The following is a 20,315-nucleotide window of genomic DNA, read 5'->3' as shown; positions in this document are numbered from 1 at the left end:
GCTTGTACATGCTTGGTAGGAGATTGCTTCAGGCGCAGGAGTAAGGACACTTCTCATACAACTTCAAGATCACAGTTAATGTTATGATGCTGCATTAGCTGTGCTGGTAATCTGGGTGTGTACATATAAGATATATGATTCTTGATGTGCAAAAGACGATTACTTGCTACTGACAATAAAAGATGTGGCTATTGAACGCACTCTAAGCTGATGTATTTTAAGTGAAACAAGAAGCAAAGGTAATGGTGCCTTTTTCCTTCGCATTTGTTTCAGTATTAAACTGAATGTTGGCACTGAAATGCTGAGGGGAAAAAAGGCATTGAGCTGAGGAAAACAAGAGCAGGTGAAAGTTCAGTGCAAGCAAATCTCAGCTATGGGGCCAATACTGAGAAAACAGAGAGACTGTCCAGGAATTTTGGTAGATATCATTAGGGGATCACCTTCAAGGCAGTTTGATTTACCAAAATGATTTTAAAGGCTGCTATTTTGAAAACGATTAAACATTGTAGAAGATTTTGATCAACAAAGGCTCTTTTTCCAAATTTTTCCATGTTGTTCCAGGTCTTTGGTTCCGAACCTTTCCCCTGCAAGGAAAGGTTTGGAACAAAACCTTTCCACCTCCTGTAGGATCGTTCAGGTCTTGGACTGGTGATATGCAGTGTCCTGCTGTGGAGTACAGTGAGGCTCGGTGAAGCTGTGCTTTTCCCCAAAGCAGCCAGCACCTCAGCGGAGAATGTGGTTCAACAGGGTCTGCGTTCAAGAGAGCGTGAGCAGTTCTTCTGTAACATGGGTTTTCTTCTCTCAGCTCTCTCTCTTTGTGGGCTGATTTGTTTTTTGTTTGTTTGTTGGTTTTTTTTGTTTGTTTGTTTTCTGAATTTACTGGGAGATTTATAGTTCTTCAGTAGTTGTAAAGAAAAACTTGCTTCCACAAAAGGGTTTCGTGAAATACCTGCAGTTCTCTCTTATGATATGTTTCAATTTAAAAGCAATCCCCCCCCCCCCCCCTCCACACATAAATTTAGGTGGGATGGGAGCATCCTGCACTGGCTTTCCTTTTTTTTTTTTTTTTCCCACCTATTACATATACACAACTGCCTTTCTACTTCTCTTTCTATTGCTCCTTGCATCTCTCCATTCCGCTCCGAGAATACCTGCAGCAGCTGACCAGAGAGCTCGTGCTCCTGTTTCAGGAAAAGCATTGCTCTGCACTTGCTGAACCCAAAAGCTGTGGCAACCTCCTCACTGCTAGAGCTGGTGTTTTTGCTGTGTCTGGGCAAATTTTAGGTTCTGCATGCATTTCTGGTTTTAATAAGCTCCTTTATTTTAATGCTAAGAGAATTAATCTAAACTCACACTCTCGGCAGCCTGTTCTCAGCCAGAATATTGTTTTCAAACTGAGGCAACACCCTGTTTACATAGATAAGCAAATTCACAGTCCACAGAGCTTCTTCCAGTTGGAGCAGCTGCTGAGCACTTAACAGTAAGGGACTGGGAAGCACATGTTTCACATACATAGCAAACGTTTCTTCTTCTGAAGGGTAACCAGATTTTTCTCTCTCCTTTTTTTTTTTTTTTTTTTTTTTTCTGAAGAGTTGAAAGCCGGAACATCTGCTTCTTGGCCAGCCATTCTTTCCCACAAACACTGCTTCTCAGGTTCAAAAAACGTTGGTTAGGTTATTGTGTGTATATGCGTCTCGGTGCCTGCATTTCTGAAATACGCCCAGAAGCACACAAGGGAAACGCAGCGAGCTGTTGAACAAGGCAGACTTTGTAGTGGGGCTGTTGGCTCGTGTCCGGGCGTCTGCCGTGCAGTGGTACCGCATGCCTGGCAACGTGGTTCGTGGGACCCTGCGTATACAAGAATTCGGGTACACCTCCAAGAGCATGGTCATTTCCAGGTAAAAGTACGGTCACCTCGGGCAGCACAACTGCTGAACTGCCCCTCCTCTGGCTGTCTCTGCAGTGCTGCTGCTGTCAGAATGATGACAGTGGACAAGGCTCGTTATCAGAACGTAGATGTGGTGGTGCCTACTTGTACCAAGGGAAAATATTAAGTACTCATAGTCTGAACTTCTCAAAGAAGTCAGCCCTTGAGACAGAGAACCGTGTTTTTCTGATCTCAGTTCCTAATTCAAATATCGTAAGAAGTTGGCCACTTTTTTTTTTTTTTTTTTAAATGTCCTCTGGCTGCTAAGCTCTGAAGAACAGTTAGTGCGGGCTCTGTGTGGAGAGCTGGGGTTGCATCTAGACTTGAGCACCCTACAGCTGAGAGCAGCTCCATTCTCAGGATCTTTACCAGGTGTCTTGGCACTGAAAATCCCAAGTACTGCTTCTGATGCCCTTCACCTGGCACGTAAATACACAGAATGCAGGTGGTTGCTAATAAAAGCCTGAAATCCTTCAGCATAGTGGTCTTCTGCTTTCCTCAGTGAAAGCTAAACTGTGTCTGAGAACTATAGTATCGAGTAATAATTTTAGCATCTGTATGGCCTGCTCTCTGTCTTACTCCTGCAACACCAGTATGAAATAGGTCCCTGTGAACCACAAGAGTTCTGTCATTTGACACAAGGTAGAGTACAAGTTGCTTTATATTACAGCTTGTTGTCTGAGTGTTTCTGCTAACAAAATAAAATATCAAAGAGTACTTTTGCACGTCCTGGTGTCCCAGGGCAATTGATTGTCTGTTAAAATCACTTCTTTTTTATTTATTTATTTACTTTTACCTTTAGTCTACATCATGCTTATTTTAGGTAAATGAGAAGAAAGCAGACTAAAGGCTGCTGTGATTTTGTGCTTTCTCTTGAGCACATTTTTTTCTTTTTCTTTGCAGGAAGAGGTAGGTAAAAGGTGTATGTATTCCAAAAGCCTGCTTGGTGTGTTTGAGCTTTGGAGAAGGAAACTGAAGTAATTTCAGATGTATTGCAAGTTCTAGAAATGTTTCAAAATTAGCATCAGCAAGACAATGGCATTCCCAGCTGAAAACGTGGGAATGTGCACACAGCACGTTCTAGGCTTGTTTTAGGGATGGCTCAATGTCTCTGCTAAAAGGAAAATTTCTGCGCTAGTCCCCCTCCCTTTCTCTCCACCCAAAATCAAGTTGTGCAAGAGATAAAGTCCCAACATACAAGCTTATGTTTTACTCTGTTTTCACTCCCGGCTGGCCCAGAGACCAGGTCAGCAATTTATTCCTACTTGCAAAGCAGAAATGAGAATAGCACCTGTTTTAAAGATACAGAGGTGAGGTCCTTTCTCTGACTACTGTTGCCCGCTGGTATTTCTATTAGATGTAACATGATCTGCGGGTGGCAAATAAGGCCAAACACGACACAACAAAAATAAATTGCTGCTCGTTAAAAATATATTTTAACTGGTAATGTGTTTTACGCCTGTCCCCTCCAGCCTAATTGTGCTCGGGCCCCTGGGTCCCCACCTGTGATATTGTCCACATGAAAAGTGCTTCCTCAGTGGCTTAGTAATTGACTCCTAAATATTGTCAGTCTTTACTTTCCCGTCAGCTACCTTCAGGTTGGCGTGCTTTTAAAGCACTTACGTTACAAGACTGTTTCACCAGACAGCAGGCTGGTCTCTTTATATTCCCACATATTTTGTCTGCTCAGCTACATTGAACTCCAGTGTGTGTGCATTGCAAGAGTTTCAAAGTAAGGTGAATCATGGCACGCTCCACTTAATTTGCCATCTCGTAGGTCCCAGGCCAGCAAAGCCCTGGGATGCAGTTAGAAACCTGCTGTTGTTAGCCTTTAGGATGTGCTAGAGAAGTGCTTAAAGAAAAGCCTGTATTAAAATGTTCTCTTATAGAGCAGCAGTATTGTGCCTTAAGGACGCAGGAAAGGCGAGGGTTTAGGGAGAGCTAAAAGTTCTCGTAAGATAACTGATGTCTGCCTTTTAGCTCTAATCCCTAAAAATTGCCTGTCATTTTTCTCCCCTCCTCGGGAATTTAGTTGGTCTTCTGAACAGTGTTGGCCCTCGCTATAACCTTTGCTAGCACAAAGAGCTCGTTTGCTGCTTCACCTTTAAAACAGTGATGGACAGACTTCTTGTCCATGGGCAGTGCTCACAGAGGTGAGGCCCTTCTCAGGAGGTTTTCAGCTCTTCTTTGATATGCAGCATTACTCAGCAGTGGACCGAGACCGCAGGTTGGACTGTCCCTGCAGCATGGCAGTCCGGGGCAGGTACTCGTACCTGTTCCTCACAGGTCCCAGCCTGATGCTCTAGCCAGGGAGAAATAATCCTTCAGGTTTGGAACATCTTAAAGAGCCAAGATTTAGCCTAGTCTGAGGAATGTGATTCTTACTGGCAGTGTTTACAAGGTAGGAAAAAATGCAAACAAATTCTCCTCAGACCCTGCAAGTCTGATCAGTGCTCGCAGATGTCAGTGGAAGCAGGTGTGCTGTCTTTGCTGAACATTGAACCTGTCTCCCAGTGCATATAAATATACCCCAAATAATGGGCAAGTCCTGGCATTTCGGTGTCCGTGATGAAGTCTTGCTGGGAATCAAAACCAGTTTTAGGAGACACGTTCCAGTGCATGAAGTAATGTATATAGGAATGAATCATTGGCAAGTGTTTTTTTATTATTTTTTTCTTATAACTTGAAAATTCACAAATGGAACTGGACCCAAGCATACAATATTTTCTCAGATTTTGCATGGAAATTCTGCATGGAGCAGTTTGTTTCCTCTAAAGATGAAGGCCGAAGGCCTTCATGGCTGCATGATCCTGTCATGAACCAGAAGATTTCAGTAGCTTTTGAAGCAGTTTGAAGAACATGCTTCAAAATCCAGGAAAACTCAGCACAGAAGTCATCACAGTTGTGGGCCCGACTCTTAACCACACAAGCGCTAGCAAAGCATAAGCCAACTGTAAGCAAGGGCTAAATGTAGTTTGTGCCTCTTCCGAAATGCTTTTATACTCCCTGAACAGTATGTAATGATATTAATGTATGTGAGAATTGAGTTCCCAGTGTTTATTGATATGGTGGCCAAAGGAAAGCTGTGTTTTTATTTTTCTTGCCTGGACAGCTTTTCAATTCTTCCTTTTTTCTTTCATGAACCTGGAGCATGACACAAAGATCACACAGTTCTGTTTCATTGGTTTGAATGAGTCGGATGAAACAGCCCTGAGGGTTCTATTCAAATTAAAGTGTGTGCAGGAGGCTGGAGAGGATCTTTGTGATTAATCAGGTGCGTGCCATGAGCAAGGCGGCCTGCCCAGTACGTGCAATAGTTGTCAGTATACGGATTTATAGGAAGCAGTATGTACCATAGTGTACAACTTGCAAAAGTTTTGTAGTTTAAGTTTGGTACAGAAAAAATTCCAAAAGAATTATTGAAATGAACTGAGCCTCTAGAATTCGGGGGGAAACAAACAAACAGACATGGAACTGAAATTTAAACACTGTAGGATTTGTACTACTTGGAGTTTCTGCCTGTGCTTGAAGTACCCAGAAGCTGTATTTCTTTACATCTTTATCCCCATCTAATGGCTCTACTTGCAGTGCTTCGAACTGGCAGCACAGGACCTGATTTCAGGCCAGGGGAACTGAAATCAGTTCCCTGATTTCCAATGCCATCTCCTAACTGCAGATAGCATTGGAAAAATGGTCCATATAGTTGAAAAGATCAATAAATACTCGAATGAACTGGTTATTCTCAGTGGCTTGTTGTTTATTTGTTTGTTCATTTGTTTTAAACTGGTTTGAAATATGACAGGTTGGTATTAGCCTTTTCCAAGGATCACATACCTATGCTCCTGAAGAAAGTGGCCCCATATTTAGCATAGCCAAGTGCAGCTGCTTATGAATTTTCAGCTTTTGTCTATAGGAAGCAGCAGATGCAAGAGGGTTTGGAATAATAGCATCACAGAGTGTTTGTTTGGTGTAAAAATACACCACTGAAGATGGAAGCAAAAAGGATAAGCAGAGAAATGTAGGTTGCTACTCTGTTCCAAATCATGGTTTTCCAATCCTGAACTTTGTCTACCTCCTCAGCATCTCTACCAGGGGGAGGGATATATTTATATACATATATGAAGTATAATAAATAAATATAGGAAATGATTACAAGTATATTTATATAAATATATGGAGAGATTTATATTTATCCTCTGTAAACATTGCATCTCCCTTTTCTATGGGTTTGAACTTCTCTTCGTGCCACCTGCAAGAGGTCAGAGCTTTTTTCTTACAATCTCCTTGAACTTGGATATGCAGGATGCAAATTCCATTTTCCTTTCCATGGTAAAACCCTCGCTGGTGAGAGGCAGCTGTCAGAGCATTTCCAGTAGCCCTTCTCTCACCTGCTAACACTGCCTGGTCTGCTGGCCCCAGCTGTGCCTCTTCCGCTGCCTCTTCCAGCATCAGCACTGGAGGGAGCGTAACACCTGAACTCACTCTATGTGGAGTGGCAACATTTTTGAGCCATATCTAAATTTTGGAAGGAAATATGTATTGCTTGCTGTCCTGGCAGAGTCACAGTCCCTGAATACTTCCAAAGCTTTCTGAATCCGTTGGTTTGTGTCCCCCTTGCATATGGCAAAGGAACATGCCCTCATATGCATTTCTTCACTAGCAAAATGCAGGTTTCATTCATGTCCAGCATTATCTGTGTCCAGAATTATCTGTGGGTCTCTCAAAAGCATCAGTAACACTGATTGTTTCCTGTAGGGATGTGCAGGCTCTTGCCAGCCAAATTTATGCCTGAAGCAATTAGGCACAACTGCGTGGCTTTGAGCAAAGTCCCACCTGTGTGCTAGTGCTGAAGGCAGCATTAGGTCTGCTCCTCAGTCCATTGAAACTACAGGAACTCCTTGGTCCTTTGTGCAACTAGAAACAGCACTTCTGTACGCCTCTAGTTTCTCATCAGAAAAGCAGTAAAAGGAACTTTATGTTGCTAATTTGTTCCAAACTGTTGTAATCATAAGTCAGTTTACCCCAGTTGTAAACACGTTCTGGTTTTAGGCCCAAAAGTTATATGTAAGTGTAGCTTTCAAACCTCATCTTAAATTAAAGCTGTTCCACCTTTCACCATACAATATGTTCTTGAAAACTTACAGATGGATATAAAACACAAGCTCCACACTTAGCTGGGCTTGTTGTGTTAGAGACAAATCAGAAGAGGAGCAGCATGACTTTTAGGAGAAGATTTTCCTGTGCATGGATTTAATGTTATTTTTTATTTTCTCTTTAAGTTATTTTTAAGTCAAGAGCTTTATCATTTTGGGAGAAGAGTGTGAATTTGTGCAAGTCTTCTCTGAGGCAAAAAGGTGTGACGTGACAAGTTTAGAGTATCTTAAGAAAATTCAAGCTGATTCATAGTTTAATGAATGAATGCTTATAGGTGGTTAGAAATGAATCATGGATGAGGAAAGAAGAGAAACCATGTTGATGGATGGAAGGATCAAAAGCCTTTAGTTCTGAGAAAGAGGCCTCAAAAGCATGCCTTTAACATAAAACATTTTTGTTTAGATATTTTGGTTGGTTTCTTAGAGTTCATAAAGCAATTTTGATGATAGTCTGTATGCTTGCCTGTAGTTTGGTGTTGATTTATAGCTGATAATATGTGAACGTTACTTCAAGAGATAAATTTTATAAGCAGAAGAGCATTGAAAGATAACCCTGTGTTTAATATTGCAAAAAATACTGTAACATCTGTCAGCTCTTCAAACAATTGGATCATACTACGCAAGTCAAGGTATTCATTTAAAACTAACTTTTTTGAAGGATGATGAATCCTGTTCTTTAGATGTACAGCATACCCCTAGTTTTGTTACAGAAGTGTGGATACAACGTACAGTCACCTTGCGGTGTGTGAGGCAGAGTCTTGTTTTCTCATTGCCTCGTCTCTGTCCTTACCAGGCTGTCCAGACACACAAATTGGTTGTTCAAAATGGGGTGTGCTGAGAATATGGAGGAGACATGTTTCAAGATGGTCAGATGTATTGCAGGAGATTCTTCTGCCTCTTTATATCAACAACATCGATGGTACAAAACTGCAAAATGAGTAACACATGTTTTGATGGAATTAAATGTGAAATTGGAAAAGGAAGTATGTCTTAGTATAACAACAGCTTGCCAGATAAACCATTACACTCTAGAAATCTGCTGCTGTTAAAATAAAGAATGCTTTTTGAAAGAGTTCCATGTGGTATTGTTTCTATTTCCCCTGTATTCAAAAAAAAGAAATATCACCTGACTTCAGTTGAGTAAAAACAAACAGGCATAGAGCTAAGAAATACTTTTATCACTCACCTACCTACTAACCTCTCCTCTCAGCATTTACTTTTTCTTATGTGGGTCCCAGGATACATGAAATCTTCTGTCTTGCAAGTCTGCACTCATCCTACCATTTCTTTGCTTTATGCATTGTGGAGGTGTGTGAAGAACCTTCTACCAAGCTGTTCTCTGTTTCACTGGAAAATAATGCAATTAAAAGGTAAAGGAGCACAGAAGGAGTGCAGAGAAAATAGGAAACAAGGTTTCCCATCAGTGGAAAGCCATCCCATCAGTGCCTCTGCCTGTGACATGCATCTCAGCAGCAGCATGAGAGCCAATGTACTATATTCTTCCACGTGTTATGACCCTAACATGCCAGAACCGCTGCTGAATGCATAGCTGTCCTCCAGGTGCCCTACTGCCACCTTCAATTCAGCGGTGACACGTGTAGGTGCAAAAGCTAATTGGGTAATTTACAGAGGCGTGAATTTATGACTGGTAAATCTGTTCTTTTTGTGTTCTCCTACTTGTAGCCATCCTGCTTTGGTCGGCTGTATTTCTAGGCATGGACTTTGCAGCACTGTTTGTTTGTGTGTATTTGAATGCTCACATTTTTGCTCTGCTGCTCATCAGCTGTCAGGAGTGAAACGGCACAGGCGTGGTCTTGCAGGAGAGGGGGCTGGCGGGATCTGCTCTGTCCCCTGATCGTAGCGTGGGAGAGGTGTATGTGTGGTAACCCATTTCTAGTCTGTCATCTTTCTGAAAAGCTACAAATCCATTGTGAATATTAAGTTGAATAACCAAAGCTTTTTCACAGCTGTAGAGTCACATCCCCAAATAAGTAACGTTCTCACCAGCTTTGATCCTGTAATTAGAGCATGCACAGTAACACCGAAGTGTGGTCACACAAAAACACCCTTCGTTCAGTTCTGTTGCTGAAAAGTAGGTGTCCTGTGGCATTCAGCTGTGTTAGGGTTGTCTGCATAGGGCTGGCAGATATGGCCCAGGGACCTATGGAAAATCTCTACCCTCACAGAGTGGCAGCAGGAGGCACGGGGAACACACAAGGGCACATTGCATGATACTGCACCTATGTTTATTTTCACTTCAACACTGCCTAACTGCTCTTAAGAATATGCCATAATATGTTGTAACAGGAGTGTCTTAACAGAAGTCTGGCCCAGGTGAAGCTGAAAATATTTATATCATTTCTAAGTGTTTTTACACGGAAAACTGAGTGCATATGTATATCTCCACCCTTCATTTGTGGCCTTCTTTGTGTTTTTCAGTCCATAATCTACATTCGTGACTATAATTCTCGTCACCAGGAGGTGTCTGCATACATCGACTATGCATACAGACTGACAACAGATGATTTTGAAGCCTACTTCAGTGGGAAGAAGAGACTTTTACCTCGGAAAACAGATCTGAGGTATTTATCTTGATTTTGTTTCCACTTACTTGCTTTTAGGCGAGAGAGATTTAAATGATTTTGAGTGGGAAGAGAGCCTGTGAAAGTGTTTTGCACTGGATCAGAATCAGTTATAGAGAACAGCTTAAAGGAAGGATCCTGTCAGATTTGTTTAGTTCAGAGAATAAAGCTTAAAAAGGACGATACAGCCGTTGCCTGTCTCTGCATCTTTCAGTACCCTGAGGAGCCCATAAATAGTGACGTGCTTTAATGGGAAAGAGCATACTTCTGGAGATGTGGCAGACTAAATAACTACACTCAGCAGTTGCCAGAACATCTCTAGCTTTCCCCACTCTCCACGAAGTCCTTGGGAGGATGCTTCGCTTTGAAAGGGGGTCACGTGCACAAGTCTCATGGTGGTATGTTACCTATGATCAGTGATAAAGTCCATCAGTAAGCTGTTAAACAGAAGAATGTATTTTCTTTAAGATATATCCTGTGCCATTGTGCCAAGAGATATATTTGTGAGAGACGCTTGCACGCATCTGTACGTGAAGGCCAATTTTAAGAGGTGTGGCAAAGCTGAGGTCTGCCTGGGGCCTGGGCACCAAAGCTGTGTGTGAGGCAGCAGGTGTCATTGGCAACGGGGGAAGAAATCATAAAAATTTCAGCTAGTGCTGTGAATTAGTATGGAAGTCTTCTCTTCCCATGTGCTAGAATGTAAGACCTGTGAGCAGCTAGCTGCCATGCCATATGCTGTTACTTATCTCCTGGTGAAAAGGTGCCCAGTACGAAGGAATTGCTGCGTTTTCTCAGATTTCTGAGTGGTTTTCTGTAATGCAAATTATTTCTTTGGAAGCAATGCAAATCACTGCGCATGCTGTTCAAGTCAAATTCTGGTGTTCAGGATAGAGTGTTGGAGGGAACAGTGGATTGGTGAGGTTGTGCCATTCATTTACAGTACAGCAGATGTCAGTAATGAGGCAAAGAAGCACACAAATTTCTCAGCGTTGCCTGAGATGTGAAGCAAAATTCCAAATTTTACACTTCTAAATCACAGTGATGAACAGTCAGTTGGTGTTTATAACTGAACTAAGAACAAGAGTGAACACAACATTGTGTCTGCTTTGCATGTTATGACCTGTCTACATATTAGAATATTATTAGAGGCTCGTAAATAAGCCTTTTATGTTATCATCATATGCGAAAAGAGATGTCACTGATATATCCAGGAGCTGTGCTTAGTCCTGCTTATTCTATATTGAAAAAGTCTCATTTGATATAAGCTTCAATCTCTTTTTTCCTCCCTTGTGTCAAAACTACTACAAATTCTTCATAGACAGTTTTGTATTTTCATTCCTTCTAAGGGTAAAATATAGCTTCATTTTACTTTACTGTTAAAAAAACTAAAGCGTGTGCTGGGGGTGGGGGGGTTAAGGCATAACTTATATTCTAGTTGACCAGCCTCATATATAACACGTGGAAAACTGCATCTGAATTTACCAGTGGAAGGTAGAGGGAAGTTCAGATAAAGCATGCACAGTGCCAGGAAGACCACTTTGTTTAATTTATATATGGGTATGAATGTAAGCAGCCTAGTTAACGAGGTTCATATACAAACATATAACTCTCTGTATAAGTATACCTATAGATCATGACGTGTTGGCACATTGGTACACTGGCCAAAGAAAAAACCTTTGTGGTTAGATAATGTGATTCTGGATTCATCCTACATACGGCTTTTCATACAGACCTCACCCTATCAGAGAACATCTCTAATAGTGATGCATTTCTGTTGCCCATAGCTCACAGGTGTTGTCGAGCATCCCATTTTGCATCAGTTAGGTATCTTCGGAGCAGCACCTTTTTTCCTGCCATGTCTCTCGTGATTACCATTGTGAATGTTATCAGCCAGACAGAGAACAGGTATGAGGAAGCCCAGGACAAAAGATTTAGCTGGTACTGTAGATGTTTGAAACTGGTGAATTCCCTTTAAGCACTATTCCCCACTTAATTGATGTAAACTCAACTAATGAGTGCAGAGCTCTTGTCAGACATTTGCAAACCCTTGTGAGTGAGTGCCCCTGGCCTGTCACAGTTCAGCACGTGTGTGAGGAGCATTCTTAGGTCCACAAACCCAGGAGGGTCCCAGCAGGTGGTACAGAATGTAACAAAAGGCCCACCTTCCCTGGCCACCAAGCTGAGTTCTCCTGCTAATTTGTAATATGTCTATTACAAGAGACATTTCGATGATGGCTTTTCTGGAGGTGTCAAGTAAGCTGAAATGGGCAGGCTGAGGGTTCTGGCATATTGTCTTGTTTCTCGTTCATTCCTCGTTGGCAAAGATGGTAGGCAGAGGCAGGGATCTGTGTAGGTATGTTGAGGCCCACCTAGCCATTAGGTGGCCAGCAGCTTCTTTTGGAAGAGCAATGGGCAGAAGAAGTGGGGGCCTCTAACTTTGACTTGACCCTGAAAAAGTTTAAATAGAAGATTAAACTTTGCTGAACTTGAGCTCTATGCTGCAGGCTATTTTCGTTTGTTAGCCTGTGTTGTGCATGCCATATAAAAATTGATCAATTTTTGCCCTAGGCTTTGAAATGCAAGGCTGTCCGTGGTAATAGTAATGAAAGTGCATGCCAGCCTGGATCCCTCTAAAATTTAAATAACAAGTTTGGATTGCTTTCCAAACCACAGTAGCAGAGAAGGGCCTAAATTTGCATCCATTCTCTAAAGCCAAATGGTAAAAATCTCTTCACAGAAAGTGCCTTCTATTCCCATGCCTTCTCTATAATCTTTTCTTTCTGGTTGGAATATTGCTTTTTAATTAACTCTCTTTAGATTTTGTTGTGTGACTGATATGTTCTGCATTACCCATTCAGTGTATTGCACAGCCTATAATTCTTCTCAGTCTAAAATTTTCTAGATTTTAAGCCCAGGAAGAACTGCAAGGACTCTGTGAGCTGGTCTCCTGCAGAACGTATGCCATAAAGTTTAGCAAGTCTTGAATATACTACATGGCTGGATAATTGACAACTAGTTTAGAAAGGTATAAGATTATGATTTAAAAATTGCTGTTGGCAGAGAACTTACCATGTCTCCCATAAACCTTTTTATTGAATAGATAAATATGTCTTGTTTCTTACTATAAGTCTAAATTGGAACTTCACCTGCTGGGTGCTGTATTTTTACTTGTATGCCAGATTAAATACAGCTTTAGGGTTAGACAAGCTGTGGTTACATAGGCTGTCATCAAAACTGTCTTCAGCCATTCTTCAGTGATCTATAAAGAATTTTCTTACAGCTAATTGTACATTTAATGGTTATCCTTGTCTTGGCAGCCTTGTTCCTCTGCCTCTTTATTTTCCTCCATGCTTCTTCAAAATGTGTCAGATGCTGTTTGTGGATGGAGATAATTTGTATGTATAGTTCTGTGACCTCAGCCTTTGAGTTTCTTAATGAACCTCTTTTCATCACATTTTCTTTCCCCAGATACTTATACGTTTAGGCAGATATAAAAACGTCCTAGTGTAGAGGGCACATTTGTTTCCCAAGCTGAAAGAATGGATGAGTGTTTCAGTTGAGAAGGGTTGTTCCTAAATTCATTGTATCAGCTTAAGTTGTTCCAAAATGCTGCCTTCCTTCTTAAAGAACAATTCAGTTTGGGAAATTGCCTCACTCAGACCTTTCCAAAGCCCTTGCTCTTGGTTGTATTTACTTTTAGTCACTTGGGAGATTGACGTGTAAATCTTGGATTTTGCAGGAGAGGCTAGTATCTTGTGCAAAGCTATCAAATTATCTTTTAAATACAGAAATCAATACTTTGCTGCAACACATTTTTTAATTAGCTGTTTGACGCTGTCAGAAGATATTAACTGTCAGAAGATATTAAGCTCAATCTTAGGTATCCCCTGAATCAGGTTCTTGCTCGCAATACATCTTAAAAATACTGAACAATTAGGTTTATGTGGGGTTCATATTTTAAATCTGGTGGGTAATATCAGAGGCTCTTGTATTTGATCTACGTGGTTCCTCTGAGTATTTCTGCCATTTTATTGCATTGACCTATCAAGGGAGTATTATTTATATGATATAATCCTCATTTGGTTCCAGTTTATTAAATGAAAGGAATGTGTTAGGCAGTAAGTTCTTAAGAGGTCTGGAATCTGGACAGTAATTGAATCCATTCCTTCTCAGCTAATTTATGTAATCTGATGAGAAACAAGTGTAATACAATTTGTTCAAAGAAAATGGAGAATGTTCGCTCCGTGGAACAGTACCAAAAAAAGTCTGCTGAATGAAAAAGCACAACAAAAGACAAAGTTTGGGCTGCCTTTTGTCTGTTCAGCTGTACTTTGAGCAGCTCTCTCAGTTCTGTTTGTGAAGGAGGATGAAATTCACATCTTACAGTAGAATTGTGCTATTCTCATTTTGTGTGAACTCCTGCCCTGGGTTTTTGTTAATTTTCTGTGGCAGTGTGATAAATATGGTATGTATGATATTGTATTCTCTAGTGTTTTATCTTCACGTCTAGCTTGTGGTTGCAGTGTTTTCATTTCTTCTTACTAGTTCACTCAGTCTTTTCTAAAACAGATCCGGATAAGGAGCCATTTATTGTAGAACAAGGGTCCTAGATTTTTCCCTGAAGTAATGGTCTGAAATCACTTACTTATCTCATCAGAAGTGAAACTTGTTTGGTTTTGGCCCCAGCACGCACCAGCTTGAGCTTGGGAGGTCCGGCATTCAGGGCCTTGTGGTGATACACCTCGCCTGTGATAGGAGTGCATCATGACACACCGGTACTTTCAGATGCAGCGTGTTGTTCTTTGCTATTGGCAAGAACCATCCCATCAGCTTCTGCCCTTCTTTTCTTGCAGTTCAATTGTGGTCTGTTTTGGCTACGAGTGGGCGTAGCATTTGGCAGCCATACATGAGATGGGGTTGGAATTCCCTCCCATTTTATTGTCAGGTATATACCAAGATAACATCTGTTAATCTGCAAAGACCTGTAAGCCAGATCATGGCCAGCAAGACGTTCCCAAGCACAGGGCGTGAAGCAACGTCTCCCTTCCCTGCTGTACCCCACAGATCTGAGAGCAGTTTACAGAGGGAGCGCAGCTTCGACCCTTCTTACCCTGGCAAGAGTGGAGAGGGAGGGAGATGCACTTCACACCTTTTGCCATGGGCAGTCCTGTGGTGCCAGGCAGAAGATGTTCAAAGCTTCTGCTGCCTCGGGGAGCAGGTGGCAAGGCAGAGCCAAACTCCTGCTGCACCCCAGTTGGGGATCCACGTGCAGGGGCTGTGGTAATCCCAATACCTAGCCTGATGCCGCTGGCTGTTGTTTCTCCCCAGCCAGGACATGCTCTGAGGCTGCAGTCTCAGGCTGCCTGCAAAATGACTGATTAAACCAGCTTGAGTTAGGAGCAGGTCATGTACAGCAGGTAGCGGGCACCTGTCCTTGGTGATACCTCTTCTTGGGTATCTCCTTCCACCTTTGGGGAGCAGGATGTTGAATGGATACAGGAGGAAAACAGGCTGTATTTATTTGGTTGTTTTCTTGGTGAGGGCTTGGGTATGTTTGTTTTGTTTTGTGCTTTTTGTTTTGTTTCCAAATAAAACAGGAGGTTGTCCTTGAATTTAAAAATCCACAGTCATCCATGTCTATGATTGCCCAGTGGTGTTTTTACTTCAGGTGGCTCTGAAAGGGAAGCCTTCTGGTAACTCATTCCTGGTGTACGTCTGCTGGCCCCATTCATTGCGTTTGGCACGCCACTCTCCAGCTATCACAGATAATGCAAAAGATGTCAGGTTCTCAATGGTGTTGGAAGCCTGCGAATCAAAAGCTCATTAGTGTCACTAATGATTGGGTGCTATGGATATTGAACATGAGTTAAATCCAAAATTTGTTTGGGGAAAACAGGTGAAAACATCTTGAGTTTCCAAAATGTACAGTCACCAATCTCAAAAAGGATTAGAATCAGGCCCCTGATTAGCAGGGATTACCATACTGCTAGTGATTTTAGACTGTAAAATAACTCAAGGTTGGAAAAAAAAATCTCTTTGACATTCCATTTTTGTAAGGACGTTGCTGACTGATAGAAAATGTTCTGTTGGATCCCTTAGAAAAGAGATACTCATCTTAAAGAATTTGATGAGAGCAATACTTTGTTTTGTCCTTCACAAAAAGTAGATATGTGGGGGGGTTCAGTTCTTTGTCACCATACTTCATGCTTACAGACCCATCTGCTTCTTTGGTTACAACTGCTTTCTGTGTTTGTTGCCTGCTCTCTAGGTAATACTAAGCCAAATGCTGTTGATACTATGGAAAAACAAATGGCAAAGGGTGTGAAAGTAGGGAGCCCAAATCAAAATGAACCCCCTGTCACCGCAGACGTGTCAGCTGGAGCCCTTTAGCCACACAGGGGAAAAGTGTTCCCCCCAGTGTTCTGCAACTCTTGAGTCCTTTCCTTGTGTAATAGTGTTCATCACGTATGTGTCTTTATATTATGACTCACAAATAGCATGGCCTGATTTTTTTATTTTTATTTTTTTTTAAGATTTTCAGTACCTACAGCTATTGTTGCTTTTAGTAGTCCTTATGTCCCTCCCAGGGCTTCAGAAAACCAGTCACCTCTTTGATTCCAATTCATGCATGTTGCTGTCTCACGGTTAGGATGTTTCATCACAGCCTTAAACCGTTTAGAGATAAAATGATGCTATTGTGCCAAGAGGAGAAGGGGCTGTGCAGAAGTACAGGGGGTAAATCTTAACAGCTGCTTAGCTATACGAGGCATCAGGGAGCAAGTGGCAGGTAGACACATAGATAGAAATTAGACTACATTCAGACTTGACGTTTGTATGTGTGAGAAGAAAACTCCATTGCTGCCAACTCAGTAAATGTTTAATTTGGAGATGTATGCTTCCACATCTGGCTTATACTTACATACATCAAATATTGCCAAATATTGTTTCTTTCACTTTTAATTTCTCCCCGTTTTTCTTTTTTCAATTGAAACTTTAGTCCCTTAAGAAAGATGAAGTCTCTTAAGGGGAATGGTTGGCTTTTTACAGCTTTGAGCAGGCTACCTTTCCTTTGAAATAGGAAATGGAAAATGCAAATTAATAAAATCTTTGAAAGAAAAATTTTCAGTAGTTGGGAAGGGCTGTCTTGCTTTCTTTGTCCATGCAGTCGTCCTATCACCCGAAAGAAGGGAAGAGTAGGAAAACCCACTTGGAAAACACAAATTGGCCACATGCTTTTTTGAAAGTGATTTGGGTTAAAGCTTCCGTGTGTAATTTGAGAGGCAGAAATGATTCACGGCTGTTTACTTGCATGAAGACAGTGTTATGATGCACAGACAGATGCATAAGGGGATCAGACCTAAACACGATAGCTTTTTGCCTCTTGCTGATTTTCTGAAAATGAAGGGAACAATCTTGCAGCACTCCTCTGTGTATTCGCTCATTCAAAGGGAGCTCTGCAGGTCACAAGATCCAATACCATATATCTTGCGTCACCAGATAGCCATGTATCTTCCCACAAGCCTCAGTTCTCTCTTAATGTGGACCAGAAATGATACTGAATTAATCTTTGTGATGCTGACAATAGATATGTGCTGGTGCTGTCGGGCTGGTTTTTATCAAGCTCTTCTAAATCGTTCCGTTGTTTGCTTAAGATCTGCCAGCCAGCGTGCCGCAAACCCGGCCACGTCTCATGCATGGAAAACGTGCCTAGCTCTTTCAGGCTGTCTTTTGAAGGGCCCCTCCAAGGTGCCCACCAGAATGGGCTCCCTGGCATGACTGCAGTGTAACTAAAAATTGTAGGAACAATAACAGCTGGTGGGTTATGTCCCGAGTAAAGGGCACGATCACTTCATTCACTTCAGTACTTACTTAGAAAAACTCTTAAAGCATACATTTACATGCTTTTGTAAGAAAGAAAAATGACTAAGGCACCTCGATTGGGGCTGCAATTATTACTGAATGTGTTTGCACATAAAATATTAGGAAGCGTTTAAGTTAACTGCTGTGTGTGCCATTAGTTGTATTGCTTATTGGAAAATTATGCCAGAAAGAAGAGTATATGAAGTGTGGTGGGAGAGGGAGAAGAGTCAGGCAGCCCAGAAAGAAGCACAGCATTTCACCAACCCAAAGAAACAGGTTGGGCTGTCACAATGCAGCTGAGACAAATCTGCTCGGACTCCACAAGAACAGCTCCGGTTTGGGCTGCAGCGCCAGAACTGGTGTTGCTTGTCAGTGAAGCACACAGACGGAGTGTTTGTCGTGACACTGCGGTGCCCCCTGGTTCTGTGAGTACTCTTCTGGAAATCTGGTGCTTTCGGCTGGCTGTCCTGTAAATGTCAGCCCAAGTGCCATGCGGCAATTATGAGGCAGTGTGTGATTTTTGCCATGCATCGGTGTCTGAGAAACCACTTTTTCCTTTTAGTTAGACAAGGAAATAGCTGTGGCTGAAGTCGGTATGTCCAGATTTCTTAATGGGTAGTTGTAGGGAATAACTAGTACTTTCTTTAGTGCTTTCTTTGCCAGCTATGCCCTAGTGAAAAGTATGGTAAAATCCTTCTGTGCTGCATTAATAAATAACAGGTATTGCCTGGGCTGCTAGCTGCTGTAGGTAAAGCTGGGCACTTGTGGCTGGCAAGGGTGAAGTCCAGCTTGCTGATCGCTGAGTCTCACCATAATCACTGTTTCTCCCTGTGCTCAGCGGCGCGAAGCCTCAGCCCATGATAGACAGCCCATACCTGTGCCTGGCCTAGGCCTAGGAGACCTGAGGTCTTTTCTTGATAGTTATCTTCCAGGAACCAGAACTAATACCAAAGGGGGCATCTGTAGAGGCATCTATTTTACCTCCTCGGAAAAAGCTTGCCCTAAAACTTCCAAAATTCCGCTTTGGGAAAGACCTAGTGTATTTCAAATGTTCAGGACGGAAAAAGAGAGGGGGAAAGGAACAGGGAGAGACAACCCCTAACGAGCTTCGAATAACTCAGTCATTATTGGCTTTTGTGGCTGCGTTTTTCAAGCTCTCCTGTCAGAGTTATGCCAGTAATTAAATATCTGATGAAGGATGGATATGCAACTGGATTTCCCACATCCTTGGTGAGGTCTGAGCAATCAGGGTCTTGAAATAAACATTTGGCTGAAAAATTCCTCAGTACCCTAAACTGAACCTACTTATCTCCTGTGCTGAGGCTGAGGTCTGCAAGTAATTTTATCGCGTACAAAAAGTATTTCCAGTTAAAAGTTGTTGTTCAGTGTCACTGTGTTCTCCCTTATTTCTGGATTACCATGATGCCACATACCTGTCTTTTCTCCTGCAAGATGCCAGTTAATCTTTTTGCTTCTGCAACTATTCCTGAAAAGGAATACATACTTAAAAAGCAGCATACGCTACCTGTACCACTTGGCATGCCACTGAATTGCAGCACTTCTTAGCTTTAAAGCTGTATCTCTCGAGGGGTATTGGGAAGGTAAAGAAACCAAATTCCTGGCCTGTAGCAGAGATTTATGTGGATAAATATTATATTTCTCTGTGGGTCTGTTGATTTCTTTCAAAAAAATAAATGGGGGGGGGGGGGGAACAATCTTTTTTTGTTTGTTTGCACTACAGAGTTTATATTTATGTCTGTGAAAATCTTTATAGGGCACACAATAGCGACTGTATTTTCAAAATATCCCTAAGGCACAGATGTTTACAGAGAGCAGATGGAAGTCTGGTTGATGAGTCCGCCAGCCTTCAGGAGAAAGCTCCAGTGCTGTGCTCAGGCCTCATCCACTTTGAGACAGGGCAGCTTGCTTTGTGCCAGCAGGGTATATTCTAAGGAGCAATAACGGGCCTCAGATGCAGAGAGCTGTGGGCATTAAAAGGAGCGTCATGTCCTTTGTGGCAAGTTGTTTTTGTTTTTTTTTCTGTCATCCAGCACACCTCCTGTCTGTTCCTCCATGTAGGAAGTGTCTGACTTTGTTGTCCTCTTCTTTAGTTTTGTTTAAATCTCATCCCAGTCTTGGTGCTCTCTGAATTTCCTGGTGTCTCCCTGCCTCCTTTTCCCCTCTCACTCCCAGACGCTTCCCAGGAGCTCTCAGAACTGGGCATTCCTCTGGGAAGCCCCATAACACCTCCTTGTGTTGTGCTTTCCATGGGAACCAGACCCTCCAAGGTCAAGGCCCCCTCGTGCGCTCCCTGATGCCGAGCTGCGGCAGGGGTGATGCAGTGTCCTTTTGTTGCAGCCCTCCCTGGCTGCAGAGCTTGCGGCTTGGGTCACGGCGGCCACCCGGCACAGTGCTCACAGCTTTTCTCCTTCCCTTTTATCCTGGGCTTAATGGCCAAGTGGCAGGGAGTTCCCATGCTTTTTCCAAGTGAGCCCACTGGGGCTTGTTGAGTGCAATCTGAGTCTCCCAGCCCCAGTAAATTCTTTTGGTGCTTTTCCAGGGGCTGCAGTGTGAGAGCAATTTAAGGAAATAATGTAATGCACTGCTATAGTAAAGATACCATCCATCTGCACATGATGACAACTTAACTGCAGGTACTGTATGGGTCCCCCAGGTTATATTTATTATGTCTCTGAAAATGACCACGAGCTAGGAAAGTGACTTAATTCCTTTCACTGATATGGCATTTTTGGAGGACATGTTTTTCCCTTACTACAAGCCTTAAATAGGCTA

The 20,315-nt window shown here is 42.3% G+C and overlaps 1 protein-coding gene across 5 annotated transcripts in view; it reads left to right on the top strand.

Moving 5' to 3' along the window:
* The window catches only part of CFAP299 (cilia and flagella associated protein 299), a 219,177-nt gene that overhangs the window by 176,984 nt on the left and 21,878 nt on the right, over window positions 1-20,315 (top strand). For all 5 annotated transcript variants that reach the window (XR_013951060.1, XR_013951061.1, XM_080591548.1 and 2 more), the window contains one exon: window positions 9,520-9,662. Coding sequence is in view for 3 of the 5 variants with exons in the window: in XM_080591548.1 (XP_080447674.1) it covers window positions 9,520-9,662 (143 nt within the window). In the remaining 2 variants the exon portion in view is untranslated. The remainder of the gene's footprint in view (window positions 1-9,519; window positions 9,663-20,315) is intronic.

This window comes from Anser brachyrhynchus, assembly GCF_964034855.1.
Source record: "Anser brachyrhynchus genome assembly, chromosome: 4".
In the NCBI taxonomy this organism is placed as follows: domain Eukaryota; kingdom Metazoa; phylum Chordata; class Aves; order Anseriformes; family Anatidae; genus Anser; species Anser brachyrhynchus.
This window is presented reverse-complemented; position numbering and strand designations above follow the sequence as displayed.